This window comes from Ixodes scapularis, unplaced genomic scaffold (genome assembly GCF_016920785.2).
Source record: "Ixodes scapularis isolate PalLabHiFi unplaced genomic scaffold, ASM1692078v2 PGA_scaffold9__187_contigs__length_104089568, whole genome shotgun sequence".
NCBI classification, from domain to species: domain Eukaryota; kingdom Metazoa; phylum Arthropoda; class Arachnida; order Ixodida; family Ixodidae; genus Ixodes; species Ixodes scapularis.
The window spans coordinates 33,393,728-33,409,933 of record NW_024609884.1 but is presented as its reverse complement, the minus strand read 5'-3'; the positions used below and the strand labels follow the sequence as shown (position 1 = coordinate 33,409,933).

At 44.3% G+C, this 16,206-nt stretch overlaps 1 protein-coding gene across 1 annotated transcript in view; it reads left to right on the top strand.

The window, feature by feature from the left end:
• Positions 1-16,206, top strand: part of LOC8038540 (calcium/calmodulin-dependent 3',5'-cyclic nucleotide phosphodiesterase 1A) — a 215,214-nt gene that overhangs the window by 173,265 nt on the left and 25,743 nt on the right. Inside the window, exons 5-7 of the mRNA XM_029988913.4 lie at positions 6,322-6,504; positions 8,113-8,179; positions 13,894-14,010. Of these exons, the coding sequence (XP_029844773.4) occupies positions 6,322-6,504; positions 8,113-8,179; positions 13,894-14,010 (367 nt within the window). The remainder of the gene's footprint in view (positions 1-6,321; positions 6,505-8,112; positions 8,180-13,893; positions 14,011-16,206) is intronic.

The window sequence follows — 16,206 nt, the reverse complement described above, 5'->3', positions numbered from 1 at the left end:
GTTTCTAACGAACAAGGCCGTTGGATATTCTTGCAGTTTGGTTTTTGCTTTGTTAAAATTTTAAAGGAGTAACCCGTGTGCCACGAAGTATTGCTGTACGTCATTGTATAGTAATAGTATGACTGCTTGACGAGCAGGTTCCTAGAAGGCGCTGGAATAATGAAAGAGGCCATCTCCTCTTGCACGCTCACTGTGGCACCTGGCATGGGCGTTCTCTCTCCCTGTGCACCCCCCCCCCCCCCCCCTTGCTTGTGATTGTTGCCGTGCATGGTCTGTTCGTGTTCCCGGCAATGTTTCTTGTGCTGTGGTTGGTCCCCGTTCATTGGAGTCGCTCACTCTAGTAGAAAGTGACCTCACTTTTGAAAACAGTTTTTGCGCCTTTCGCACTGCCACGGAAATGCAACCACACTCTTTTTTAACCGGCAGCCTTACTGTCAAGCAATTGCTTTCGTTTCCTTACAGGTGTAACTGAACAGTATTAGTGTTCTGTTAGAATTAATTAAGTTGATTTTTGTATGCTGATAAAGTGTTTAATCTCCCAATTGTACTTCGTTTTAGTGCCAGGTATGTATTTAGGTAACCTGGTGCGGCTGTAAGAATGTTTCCATTTGGCACGCCTGACAAAGACTGAGTTTGTGATATATAACATTGTCACTGAGCTTGGAAACAATTTGCAATGTAATTTTCCCCGACTACTCTAAAACGAGCAAGATACACCAGAATGATGTCACTGCTTTTGCTATGACGCATTCGTTATCTGGTACTTAATTTTCGATGTCGCTAGGGACTATAATAATGTATTATTTAATGTTGTACGTTATATTTCAGCAATTTTAAATCAAATCACGCGAAAAAATGGGTCAGAAATAGACATCAAATTAATTTCGAAACGTTTTTCCATCTGGGGTGCTAGTATTCATCCAGGAGTGGGTTTGTTGCCAGCTGTGCCAAATATAAACTGAACTTAGGCTGGTTCTTGCATTTGGCAACTAGGCATTTCGTCTCATAGTTAAACAATGGTGTTAAGTGGTCGATATATCTTAATTTATTTTTTGTCGATAACTGATATAATTTAAGAGAGGCTATAACATTGTCATGTAGGGAAACAATTTTTCCGAATAGCATATTTGAACGCCGTAGTATCAGGGAAAATGTTATTACAAGTTGTATCTTTAGCCGGATTTTACTGATGATGTTTTGTGAGAGTACTAATATTATCACGTCTATAACCCAGAACTAAGTTTCTTTACGCCATTGTTGGTGGTTGATAACTTAAATGCAAAAGAGTGTGCGCGCATCATTTAGTAGTACTGCGAAGCAATTTGTTTTGTGTTTTACAAAGTGCATTATGCAAATGTCTCCTTGTTGTTGCTGTGCTATTTTTATTAACTGCTACTGCCTGTCGCTTGCAAACAAAAAAGATGCTTACACTGGCTTGTCTTTTTTCGTCGGTACAGCGGATCGTTTTCCAAAGGTGCTCAGTCATTTTTTCGGTACGCAAACTCATTCTATTATTAATCGTTGTCACAAACGCGCGTACTTTTGTTCGTGTGCGAAAGCAACTGGCTGTGTAAATATTGTAAACACGAAAGACTTTAGTGAGTCAAAAGTGCAGGGATGCTAATGGTATTGCGGTATTTGCCGCAGTGCTCTCCTGTTTCGTTCGTACTGCTTCACAAATATAGGGAGTTAGGCTTGTCCATGCATAATGTGACGAGAGAAAAAAAATCAACGTCGAATATAACAATCGGGACTTAAACGGCATTAGAACAGAACTGTGTTCAAGCGAAAGACCCAAACATCAAATTCGATGTTGACTTTCATTGTTTATTGACGCATTACTGTTTCCAAGTGCACTTACTGCGACGAGCAAAACGATGTTTTGACATTTGTAAGCAAATGCATGAACGTTCCGTCTCAGACGTAACTCGTTCACTATGCATTAATATTCAGGTCTTGATTTATGCGCTTGCAACTTGATTTGTACTAAGCGTGACAAAGTTAACCCGGGCGCGGGATCGACGCTTATTCGAATTTCGCTCCTCCAATGCAGCCTGACGCACCAAGCTGTATGGACGAGGTTTATATCACTTTTATCCACACTGCGCCGCACTTCACGTTTCGACCTACTTTTCAGTCGTGTGAAGAAAACTGCCAGAAACTACCGAGCATTCGGACTATCTGTGTCGCACTCTGTACGTGGTTGTCGCGTCAATCAAGTAGTGTCGATCCGAATAGTATTTTCTTGTGGATACTGGTACATAGGTGAAACAATTTACGCATTAACCGCATTTTTGTGCAGCAGCTTGAAAAAGTGATCGATGTGTAAACTTTAAGGTATATGTGTCACACAGATAAATATTACTCTAAATGGCAAAATTTGTGCATATATTCAAATTAAGTTGGATAACCAAAAAGGCTCAGGTCCTCACATTTGCGTGAATTGACAAGGAATCATATGCTTGACAGCGACTTAGAGGCTGGACGCTCTTTGACGTGTGGCTGCCCTTGCGCTAGTGAAATACAAACATTATCATAGCATCGACAGAACAAACTCAATTGGAACATGAAGGAGGCAAATTTACGACGCCTCCGAATCTGTTTTGATTTTACTACTTAATTATCCCCAGTATGCTAGTAGCCTGATACTCGTTGCATTTATTCGAAAGCAAACAAAACAACAGCTTCAGTTTATTATTGCTGGGATTTCTGCTTTTCTTTTCGACAAAGGAGTGTGGAACGTGCCCGTCGTCCGTAAGTATTCGTAAGACGAAAAAAGCAAAAAATTCCGATGCTTGCGCTGTAAATTTAGATATAGGGCATTGATATCCCCTTTGACCTATCTGACCTGACTTCGTTAAGTTGTATAAAGCAAAATATAAAGTAGTGAACGCTTCTTATGGCTTCTCAGATCGGAAGCTCTCCGTAAAGGAATTGTGATTAATCCTGGTACACGTAATTAAAACCTGTCGCCAAGAGCCCGTGTATCGCGGTATGATGGAACTCGTATGGCCGCGAATCAAGTGGTTCAAGAGAAAGCACTCACCGCACATTGCGTATCCATTTTTGTTTGGCATTTGCGACCTTAGTGCATGGCCCCAACCCATTCCTTGCTTCTATCAGCGCACTAAACCTTACACTGGGAACTTTACGAATTGATAAACGAGATCTGTCACCTAGCCAAGGGACGCTAAAAATCTTTTATGTTGAAGTAAAAATCAATGAGGTTGGCGAATTGCAAGAAAAGAAAGTATGTGACCGAGCAAGATAGGGAACATGACCTAACCCCGACACAAGGAAAATAAGATAACCGACAACACGGCACAAGATCTCAAACGCGGCTGAGGTTATTCTCAAGGGAACGACAATAAATGCCCATCCCTACAGAAACATGAAAGAAGGAAAGAAATAGACGTATCATCGCCAAGACTTGACCGAACTTGGTAAACTAAACCACCCCGAGATTGGGCCACTGCCAAGGACCCGACAGGATAATAATCTTCGCCAAGGTTATGTGAACCGATCAAGTGACAACCCCCCCCCCCCCCCTTTCCATACCATCCCCCCCCCCCCCCAACAACACCAAAAAGAAACGAACTAATCATGATTAAAACAAAAATTAACAAGAAACGCTTTCACGTGTCAATTTGAAATCAAGGACGGTTGACTTGCACGTTTACCATGGTCCACTATAGACCAACTCAACTCTTTGACATCATGCTACTGCGGTGGCGCTGCTGTCTGCTGTGCGAATGCGCAGACGCTTCATTTTACGCGAATATGGTTTGTGCGCAAACGCGGTGCCCACACCTGGTGTGGGCAAACGCGAGCTTGTTTATAAACAGGGTGCTGGTATATACTTAAAGGGATTGCCCGGCGAAAACCGGAAGTTCTTAAGATTTTGCGATGGTTACCTGGCGGGAGCCTAATGACTAACATGGGCCATTTTTATTCTATCTAACGACACCCAAATTTAGTGTTATCGAAGAGGTGTAATTACGCGAAACACCATGCCAAATTTCGCAAGTATCAATGGCTGCGCTTCTATGCCTGACGTGACGTCACACCAGGCTTGCAATTGTCAGAGCCCATGCCTCATTCCTCCGTGGGAACACACTGCTCCCGATGCACCGCAGCGTTCCATTTACTCGCCACTGTAAATCTCGCGAAGTGTGCAGCGTGACAACCGCACAACAAGAATCCCCCTCATTAAAAAAAAAAAATTTATATATATATATATATATATATATATATATATATCGCAGCAACGATAGTTAACCACCTCGTAGCGCTCAACCGGAGGACAACATTCGAAGGCTGTTTCGTTACGGTGCGTCTTTGCCTTATGTTACTTCCGCTGCTCCAAAGGTGGAAGAAGAAAACGCCGTTTATGCATGCTTGGTTTAAAATACAATTACTCGTCCAGGGAAGCAGACAGAATTCTGATCTTTCGTGGAAGATGCTTTTACAGCCATTAACAATGAGATCTAAATGTTTTCTTGACTACGAAATTTGACCGGACAATCCCTTTAATGTATCCTTCAGGATTCCTTTTAAAGGATTCCCTCTATGCATAAAATTGAATTTTCTTCCCAGAAAGGAAAACACAAAAAATATGCCCGAATGTATCGATAAGTTTAGGTGTTGGAGACGCATTTTTCACAGTTCTTGTGTGCCCTAAGAGCAGTGTAGAAGTAACGGCATTACCGGTAACGCGTTACTTGTTTCGGTAACGTTGTAACGTACTCGTTAAGATTTTAAAACAGTAACGGCTAACGTATTTGCGTTACTTATTTCGAGTAACGTATGACGTAGTTCTGTTACTCGTTACTCATTCTTTCCCAGAAAACTTGCACTTATTTTTTTTTCGTGCTTTATAGGCGCGAAGTTATATAAATGTTTTTAGTTTTTTTTGTTTTTTGTGTTTTTTCTTCTGAGTGTTTAGGTGGAATCGTACAAAATGTAAGGTAATTATGGTCATTTTCTGGAGGGACATAATGCCTCTTGAAATATGGCGCTCATGCATACCTGTAACGTCAGAAGACAAAAACGTTTTAATTCATAATTAAAAAAGTAAGGCAAAAGTAACGTCGTTACTTTTTAACGGTAACAGTAAAGCATTATTTTATGTTGAGACAACGTGGGTCGCTAACCCGTTCTTTTTATTTGCAAATAAAGACAAATGTATTTCGTTACTGTTTCGCTGCCGAAGAGACGGTCGTTCTCGCAACGACCCGTCTGACCTACGTAGCACAACTCGCACTCGAACTGAATTTTACAAACAACGTGCTTGACGCAACTAATCAAAGGATATTTGTGCTGTTGTTGTTGTTTTCATACAGCTCTGTTCCCACTCAAACACAAACGGTGTATGTCTACCTGAACGGAAATCCGTCCAAAATACAACACTCAATAAGAATTTCGAAGTCTGAACATTCAAAGCGAGCGGAATAATACATATCCGGGACTGAGGGAACCAGTTGAAAGTACGGACAAATACAGACGCATCTTTGTTTGTTACTCTTTTTAGATAGCTCCCTCGGTTCCGAGTATTTATACAACTCCCCCCCCCCCCCCCCCCCCCCCCTTCCCCTCTCTATTTCCTCCGCCTCCAAGCGGTGGTTCTACACGCAGTTTGGTAGCCGCGTGTTGCCATGCAAAGAAAGCAACTGGAGTGTACGAGCTCGAGGCGCGTAGTTTTTCCGTAGTTTGCAAAACGAGTAACCGGAATATAAAGTACACAATCACAGTTGCTCACTTCCTTAACTTTCTGAGAACTTGCAAGGTTGCGTAACGGTGGTGAGACAAATAGAGAGATACAAGTGTCTGATACGGACGTGGACGTATGCCCTCTGCTGTATATAGCTGCTTTCGGGCGAAGGTAACCAGCCTCCCGGTCATTCTTAGAAACGCGTGGTTCCGCGACGACCGCATTGTGCGGTCACGCTAGAAAGAAATGCGAACGCCGGGGCTGCGGTCAAAAGCAGCCAAACGATGCTTGTGGCGCCTCATAATGGAGGGCGACGGGAGTGTTGAAATGAGGAAACAGCTTCTTCTTCCCGCGTACTTTGAACTAAATACATCGCATCACTTTTGGGTGAATCTAAATGCTATGCTTACCCGTGTTCAGTTTCTTCCGTCAGCCGAGAGAGGGTAGGTTAAATAACAATATCAGTTGTTCTAAGACGGTGGGAGGTTTTGCTTGTTTTTGTTTTGTTTTTCTGCTGAACGCTTTCGTGTCGAAAACGGCACGAGGGTTAGCAACGGGTGACATCTTGAGAGCGTTCGCTCGAGCTGTGCGACTGCGGCGTCGAACTGCAGGAAGATGCTGGACGAGGAAGACGACCTGTCTGAAGTGCAGCCCGATGCGGTGCCCAACGAAGTTCGAGAATGGCTGGCGTCCACCTTCACGCGCCAGGCGGCAACGCAGCGGAAGCGGTCGGAGGACAAGCCACGGTTTCGTTCTGTGGCCAACGCAATCCGGGCCGGCATCATGGTGGACAGGTGCGTACGCTCATTGTCGTTTTAGTAGTTACCTGATCGGCGGATAGAGGGCGCTGATGCACTCGCCGCCATTGGGTGGCTTCAATTTGGTTGGTTTCAGTTTCAGCGTGCCAGGAGGCTATGCTAGCGGCTCTTGGGAGGCTCTTCTTCGAACTACACTAAAATCTCGAACGAACGCCCACCCTTGAACGATCGCCTACGTCGTGCTTTTCCCTTTTATCTTTTCATTGTGGATGGGCGTTGATTCGAGATTTTGCAAGACTCTAATCGGTGCCATAAAATGACTTTTTTTGAAAACGCGCATGCGTAGTGATGGCACAAACCAGTGACGTCATCATCTGTAACAAGCGGGCCTCGCTGGGAAAACAATTCCCTAAAGCTCTCTCATTTTTTTTTTTTTTTTACTATTGGTTTTGTTAGTTTTAGACTGTTCTCACACTCTAGCGTTCGTAGATGGTCCCTAATTTTGAAAATGATGGCTGTCTCACTTGCTATATGGTGATACATGCGTCATAAATAATGGCTCGATTACAGCTTGACGGCATTTACAAATGTCGATTCTCTCGGCTAAATAAAATTCTAATCGTTTTCGTGGCAATATTTGGCGCAGTGATCATCGCTATAATGATTGCAACAAATGTCCCGTGGCGTCTCCCGCGCTGCGGTAAAATGTTAATGTACTCGCGCGATTTGCACGCTCATTCTAAAGGCGCACCGATGACTTAGAACTGTCATTTTTAATAACATTTTGTTTAAATGTTGATATAACGGCTCCACGCTCTGTCGCTTGCCCGCAGAGCAGGCATGCACAACGGGAGAAACGCTGATCGAAAGACGGCAAGCGCGGGCGATTCAAAAAGTAACAGTTTTTGTGAAGTGAAAGTTACGATTTTGTCCGAGCAAATAAGGACACTAAATATGCTACCTAAAATTGATCACTTATAATTGACGCAATTGAAGCCCCAAATTACGTCTGATTTTCGACTTGTCTATAGTCGGTGATGGGTAATGAATTCAAGGGAGAACTGCTCCCAGCTCTTTCCTCTCTAGCAGAGCGAACGCTGTAGGGTGGCGACCTCCCCTCCACCGTTCGTTTTGCTAGAGTGGAAAGAATTGGGAGGAGTTTCCCCTGAACTCTGAGCCTGTCACCGACTATAGGTTTCATCAGGTGGCAATATTGGACATTATGGGAATGTCCCATATCCAATATGCAGCTCTTCATAAAACAACGAATTTTTGTCAACAGGGAAATATTTACGATTAATTACATTCGTCATGCTTTACGAGATATTTTCTAGTCTAAAAGTTAGTCTTAAAATTTGCGAATGAACCATCCTAGGATAGTAGCATGTTCGAAATGGAACATTTTTAATCTTGAGAATATATATATATATATATTTTTTGTGTGTGTTAGCGTATTTAACAAGACGATTTAGGGACCTGTTTTATTTGAATAAGGTTATTGTATAATTCCTTTCGCAATGAAGTAAAAGTGACGATAGTTACCTTTCTATCGTTACTTTTGCTTTTGCGTTGAATGCACACTAAAGAGTGATCTTCGTGTTAAAGTGCGTTCCATCTCCACCCGCTTCTTTGTTCCGTTTTCAGGATATACAGACGCATGTCTAGCTCAACCCTCATGCAAATTCCTTCCCAAATTGCACAGCTACTAAAAGTAAGTAATTTTTTACATCATTATTAAACTGATTCCCACTTATTTGCCGCGACTGTACTGGGCATTTTACGCCGCTTTGCTTGGCAACTTCTGCGCGGGCTTGTATGTTTGTTGGGAGGCTTCGTTGTGTGTTTTGAAGCAGTCCACCGCACATCAGAATTTTTTTTTTTTTTTTAAAGGTCGACGTTGCACGTTTTTAGGCCATGAGCAGATTTACGCGTGGGCATTGTTCCGAAACCGTGCACTAAAAAGTATGGGCAAAATTATGTACACTGTACCCACTGTAAAACACGTTTGTAATATAACAGGGAATATCCGGAAAATTTCGGTCAAAATAAGGTAATGGTTCTGTTAAATTAATATACAGACAAGCTTACCGGTAAAGAAACAGGGCTTATGTTATTTCTCAAGAACTCAGGATTTCGGTGAATAAACAGTTTAAAGATAATTGTATTATCTGTAAAAACACAGAGTTGTATTACACTAAAAAGCGTGGTTTTTCTTTAAACAAACACTTTACAAAACGTCCCGTTATCTGTTCGAAAACAGAGCTTGTATTATTCCCACATCCCAAACATTTTTGGGTGAAAACCAGGGTAAACAAAGTCTGATTACTGTAAAAATACAGATCTTTCCTCATTCCTGCAAAACCAATTATCATTAAATCAGTAAACGAAGTATAGCTTAAATAAATTATTTTATGACGAAGTGTTTGTTCGCAATCTCAATACATGCTATAGTGCTATCGGGTTCGAATAAAATGAGAACAGCAGAGAGCGTGGCCGTCGACACATCTTCCGGCTCCTGGAAGCCACTGTAAACTGATAAAAACTGCAGGTTGGAGAAGAGGGCACTGCAAGGATGTGCGTTCTGGTCCTACACCGATGTGTTGGACCCACGGTGGAAGAAATACATTTAGGGGATGACTCTCTGTCTCAGGCGTCGACCACATTATGTTCGGCGCACCGAGAGCGCTTCACTCGCACGGGGATAGATGGCGCCCACGTATAGAGGGGCTTGTGAAGGCTTGTATAGAGGGCTTGTGAAGGAAGTTATGCATTCTTTACTCGGTCCCTGTGTACTCTGTAGTGAAATGATTGATTTATGTTGGCGCACTGGCTCTGATTGCCTTTTCCCCCGTGCGGTTCCTGTTTTTTTTTTTTTTTTAAACGAGAACATTCCGATGATGACTTAACGTGACAAAAATACTCGTATAAATATAAAGCTTCCCGGCATAATCTACTGGGCCTTCAATAATTTAGAGTAATTTAGAATAAACAGCTGGGTCGTGCTCGCGTGTTTCGTCAAACAGCATGTTTGGTAACAGTTCCGTAAATTGTTTACACACATTGCGTGGCTTTATAGGAGGTTGGGTGATTTTTTCCACCCTGTTCCTGCCTTCTTAGTGAAAAGAATAAATTCTAATAATGTTACATAGTGGGGCCTAAATAATTATTTACATGCGCATAAAGGTTATAGCATTACAAATGGTTTATACATACAATGTCAACTTGTACTGTGGAACATACAAACATTGTGAGCAGAAAAAATTTATATTTATGATGACATAGTGGCTGAAATGATGACACAGTATGATGACATGCTGACTGACATGATGACATAGTGACTGAAAGTCAAACCGTAGTAGCGGTTATAGAACATAAATCACTTTCCATCTATACTCTCACAATATGGTGTCACCCCGTCTTACAGGTAAAAGAATACCTGACAAATATTTTTGCTTTACAATGTACACAAAAGCTGAATTCACTGCATACTATCAAAAAACGCCATCTCCTTCATCCTGTGTTTATCAACCATGCTCCTAAATTAAGACGAGCGCTGCTTTGCTGATTTCTTCTTTTCTTAAGCTTGTTTGTTCCTACTTATCGTAATATGCTTACAGTGTTGTCGCGTTCGCATGCTGAAGTATAGTAGAGCAACTGGGCAATTGTTTCTTCTTTGTGTTCAGGGCATGGAAACGTTATTGTGCATGTGTCAAAAAACACTGTCGATTGTGTCCCAGTAGACAGTCTTTTATTTTCCACGAAGAACTGTTTTGCTTTCTTCAGTAGCTGGAAAAGATTCTTGTTGGGGTGTATAAGGCCTCCTCTGTTCTTCACGTTTGTCAGTGCTGCTTCAGCAGAAGGGTTCTTGTCGATGCTGAAAGCGGATCGGCATGCAGGGCAGCGTGTAGCTTTTTTTCATTCTCACACTCAAAAACCCAGTTACATAATATAGTATGCAGTCCACAGCCTTGGTTTCTTCAGCCTTTTCTGTCCAGACATCCTCGCATTCCCAGTCTTCGACAGAAATTAGACTGTCAAGCTTGGTCTTCACTTGGTCAACGAGATGAGGAGACTAGGTAGTAATTTTGGATCGGCCCTCGGGATTGCACGACGCCACTGCTCCAGGCGAGCGTCATTCGATGGAGCTTTAAACAAGGACACTCGCTCTGCGCAGTTCCGATTACCCGAATTGCAGTTGGGAACGAAGCACGTCTTTCCCATCCTTATAGCATAACTCCTACGGGTTAAGGCTCACCTTCGTGCACGACGGTGGCACCTGTGATCGACACAGCCCCAAAGCAAAACATGAGGCCAACCACTCGCCACACACCACCACCACACCGCGAAAAAGGCGAGCAGCAGGCTACGCCCCCGAAGCCGTGGCCGCCGAGGAGGGACCTCATACCCACGTTGCTCACACCATAGCGCCCTCCGCGGCGGCGCGGAACTAACTTTACTTCGTTCCACCTTATGTTGTACCGCAGCGAAGGCTAAAAGTGCGAGCTCATAGCGTTGGCAGCCGCTCTCAAGTCACGAGAGCTTGTGCCGCCGAGATGTGCCCCAGATAAGGAGCTCGCGCTTGCAGCCATTCCTGCGGTACTTCATAAAGTGAAACAGAGTATACTCCTGGGTCGAGGCTAGCTCCGAACACGATCTGGTCGCTCGCTTCCCGCTGGAAGAGCGGCCAAAGTCACCGCCTAAATGTATTTCTTCCACCGTGGTTTGACCCTCGCCCAGCACAAACCAAACTTCGACACTGCGCCTGTGGTGCGCTACAAGTTCCGTCACAGCCACTTTCGTTGCCTCGACACGAGCCACGCGAGGGAGCTTGCCGCTCGCAGGAGAAGCTGGCTGCTTGCGCGCTCGCCTCGCGCGCGCGTCCGTGGAGCATGACCGGAGCGTCACGCTCCCTCCTAACTTGCGCTTTTTTTTTTTTTTTAATGCGAAAGCAATGACTGTTCTGTTGAGCAAACTGTCGTCATCAGCTTGGAAGCCGTGCCAAACGGCACCTTTCCCTGTCCCAATGTCGTATGTGGCAGAAATGTGATGGATAGGCTCCCATTGGCTGGCGCGCGTCATCAAGGAACGAGGCTCCCATTGGCTCTTGTGCGGCGTAGTTCCAAGGGACACCACCAGAGAAGCCCTCTCCAAGGCGGCGCAGCGTACGCAGCGACCCGGCCACCGGTAATGGCCAATTCGCACGACGGACTGATCTGCGGACGGATTGTTTACGTGACATGTCCGCGGTTCGTCCGTCTCCCAAGAGAATTCACACGCGGGAGACGACGAGCAGCATGGTTTTGAGCGCACGTCCGGGTGATACCGTGACCACGGTGCGCGCGCTTAAAAGTATGCTTCAAAGGATCTGGAAGTGCGGTACGCGGAATACGGTATAACGGTTTCCTAAAAGTCCCCAATTATAAAGTTAACGTATTTCGTAAAAATGTTTTGTGATGCAGGAGCTGGTGGACCTGCATTTTGGCAATCTCTGCGCCACACACGAGACACAAGTGCTAGACAGGGCAGAGGGCGAGCGCTGGAAACTGATATGTAAAAGTCTACCGAGTAATTGACTTCACTTAGGCGTCAGCAGTCGTCTTGGGTCCCCTGATGTTCTTCTGTCTCAAAAATCACAACGCGTATAAAAACAAAATTAAAAAAACGGCGCAAGTTAGGAGTGTGCATGACACTGCAGTCATGCTACACGGGCGCGCGCGCAAGAAGCTTGCTCCTGCTGCAAGCGGCAAGTTCGTTCGCGTGGTTCGTGCCGAAAAAACAAAAATGGCTGTGATGGAGCTTCCAGCGCACCACCGGCGCAGCGTCGAATCTTGCGTTGTGCTGTTCGAGGGTGAAACACATCGGAGTAGGACGCGTACCCTGGCAGGGCGCCCTACTCTCCAACCCGCAATTTTGTCCGTTTCCAGAGGCCTCCAGGAGGCGCAGCTAGGCTCAGCATGTGTCGACGGCCACGCGCTCAGCTGTTCGCATTTCATTCCAGCGCGACAATATAGAGTCACAGCGATAGCTGCGGCACGTCATGGCGAAGTCAGAGAGTTTCATTTTAAATCGAGCAAAGTTTAATAAAAAAAAGAGGGTATGGCGGGCTACTCGAATGCCGTCTCTTCCCTGCATGCTTTGGGGCTCGGAGGGCGTTAAAAGGGGGCGATTAATCGTCGCGCTAATTGTATAATTAACTAAAATCTGATTTTTATTGCCTCAAACATAAATCAGCTAGTATTGAATTTTTAACATAATTCATTAAATTAATATTAAAGGTTAAATAATTAATTTTAGTCAATTAATCTACTGTGGCTTTTATGAAGGCGCTGGATTGAGAGATATAAACAATTCACTGTGAAAATGGAAAAAAAATATTAAGCAGGAGTAATATTTGGTCAGCCTCTTATAGTTTGTGCGGCAAATGTCGCCGTAACAGGCCAAGTCGAAATCAAAAATAAGGCTGCCATATATAGCGATCGGGTGGACGTGGTATTGGCGGCTCCAGCGAAATCAACGCCGTGTGGCGGCAACGCCGAGAAGCTCATGAGAGGAGGTCGTTTCGACCCTGTCGTCTGCTATCCCTGCTTGGTTTTCGTACGCAGCATGGAAACAAACATCGTTTCCAGTAATCATTTTTATGGTTCCGCCGTGTCATTCCTACGTACTGACTACAAGAAGGTTTTACCGTCAAGAAATCGCTTACCCTGCAGTGCAAGAAATTTATGGTGGTCCGCGTGCTGAACGGCGAAAACGACCTCCTTTCGTCCGCCATTTTGCCTGAGCAGGGCGTCGCATATATAGTTTGCTGGCGTCGCGAATACATGGAGGAGGGCGCGTGATTGGTTTCTTTGTTGTGTTGCTGTTATTTGTGTTCTGTTTGTACGTATAAGTTTATTGTATCATGTTTTCCTGCTTTTCTCTGTATTAACGCTTGAATGGCAAGGTCAATACCAGCGACACAGTTCGCTGTGAAGTGCTTGTCACAACCTGTAAAAAAGAGGCACTGTTTTTTTCACAAACATCCAGAACAGAAACCCGCTTTTTTAACACAAACTTTGTTATTTCTAAGAACAAAAGTTGTTTTTCTACGAGGCTGGGCAACAGAAATGCAGTCATTTTACAGAAAGGACCAAGTACCGAAACGGTTATTTTAAACAAAAATTACGAAAAAAAAAAAATTCAGACGAGAACGGAATATTTGTGGCAAAACATCTGCCAATACGTTTCTTTTTTTTTTTTTTTTTTTTTTTACACATTTACTTTTTTCAGTGTAGCTTTGAATGCAGCTTTGATTTCGCGTGGACGCTCGTTTCTAACCAGCTTTCTCTCGTTTTTAGACATTTGTCGCGCTCTGGACTTCGAGGTTACGATTTCGGCTGAATTCAATGTTAGAGTGACACCAGTCTCGCGTTTGCTTGTTTTCAGTATGCAGATGATTGGTGTTTTGACGTCTTCAACATGAACGAGGTCGCCAACGGTCAAGTTCTTCGGTTCTTGACATACGACTTACTCAACCGATATGGGCTCATCCATAAGTTCAAGGTAAGCCATGTTTAATTGTCTTGGATCCCAGCTACAATAAATGCGTGCAAATTTATTGGCCGGCGTTGTGACTGTGATGTGGCCAAAACTTCCTGTCGATTGGGAATTAATTTGAATGAATGAGGCTCCAATAAGCTGAAATCCTTAAAAATATGCCCCGAAACCCGGGAACTTGAGCTATATCATTTGTAACTTGGCGTGTCGTCATTTAGAGCATTGGCTCTTTCCATGGACTTTTTGTAATGCCATTGATATAGGTCTAGGTTACTTAGAAAGCTATATTTTACTCCCTTAGCATTCCGTGTACCACGTTACACAAGCTACAGGCGCCAGAGCGTACAATTGAAAGGGGACTTTGTTTCGCGGGCCCTCACGTCTGTGGTTGGTACAAGGTGGTAAGATATGGAACGAAATATAGCAGGAAGATGCGCATGAACAAAAACACTTTGAGTGATGTGCGCTCAGCCGGATACTACAAGTGAGCCGTGGTGGGCGTAAAACCAGATGAAAGTAGACCTTTATGTGTGTGCGTGTTTAGTTATTTTCAAGTAAGACAAATCGGTATACGAGCGGCACGTACATCCCCTGGTAAAAACATGACGACACAGCAATGAACTGAGTTATATATATATATATATATATATATATATAATATTTGCAAGCTGAAATGACGTGCTACGTCAGTGCCGCAACTCTGAATTAGCGTAGGCCTTAATTCAGCACGAGCGTGCGTGCTTGGCAGGGACTCTGAAAGCCTAGAGCTCGCTCTTGGAGCTTCTGCGATGCTCGCAGTAACTCTACCGATGGCGCGACTCGTGTCCGAAAATCGAATCGCAAGTCGCACGAAATTTGGAACATGGCAAAATACTTGTAAGCAATGTTTTGACCACATTTACAATTTGATTGCCAAAAATACCCTCGTTTAATTATTATTTTTTTCCGAATTCGGGTAATTTTGTTTTTTGTGTTTTTGCACGCGCGCTTCAGCCTCAGTCCAGCTTGTTACCCACACTACTTGGTGTTTGCGTTGACAACAGTAAACATTGGCTTCGTTTTACAAACAAAAAAAAGATGAAAGCCGTTTACAACTCCCTGTAACGCCGAAAAAGCGCATGCTCAGAAGGCGTTCCACAGCTCAGCAGACAAAGATGGCGGCGCGCAGAAGGCGATTTTTGCAAAGGTCTATACGGCGTCAGCGTTCGGCTTGGAGTCGTGTTCTCATTGATTGAACACGAGTTCCAACCGAACGCTGACGCGTCCTTTCCCATCTGTGGCCTAGAGTGGCTTTTGTTAGTGACGCAGGAAAATTCAACACCTCTTATCTAGGAGGTGTTGCTTCAACTTTGGGGATAACAAATCTAAAGTAGTTGTTTCTGCGTTTTTATTGTTTGAATTTATTTGGTTTCGGACAGCAACGGAAGACGGCGATTTCAGCCCGCAATGCATATACTTGGAGACAACTTTTCTTGGAAATGCAATTAATGGTACGAGCACGCGTGCCCTTCCTATTTTGAGCGCTAATTAAAGCTGAACGAACGCTATCCTTCTCTCCTCGGAAGTGCCAAGAAAAGTTGTCCCCGAGTATACTTCCGCGATAGAAAGGGAAAAAAACAAAAACCGCCGAACGTCTTGTATTCGAAGAGACGTTACTAAGTGACGTGCCTGCAAACTCATGACACAGAGAAATTGCGCCAGTGCTAGTTCGTCTTGCGATTACCCAGCACCTGTCCTCGGAGCGGCAATTCATAGACCTTTGCAAAAATCGCCTTCTGCGCACTGCCATCTTCGTCTGCTGGGCTGTGGAACGCCTTCTGAGCATGCGCTGCTGCTCTCTTCTGCAGTATATCAGACGCTGCGCATGCGTACACGGCTCAGTGACTCAGCATTTTTCGCCCGGGTGATGAGCGACCTTTCCGATAATCGCCTTCTGCGCGCTGCCATCTTTGTCTGCTGGACTGTGGAAGGCGTTCTGAGCGTGCGCAGTAGATCTCTTTCACGAAAAATGACACGCCGAGCATGCGTCCACAGCCTGCTGCCTCAGCATTTTTCGCTTGGCTGATGAGCGCTGGTTGTGACACAGACACAAACGCACAGACTAAAAACACGATGTCGCGACACTCAAGTTTCGCGCTGCTTTGGATCCGGGCGACACTCGCATATAAAAACAAAAATGTCGTAAACTAGCAAGTTTTTTTT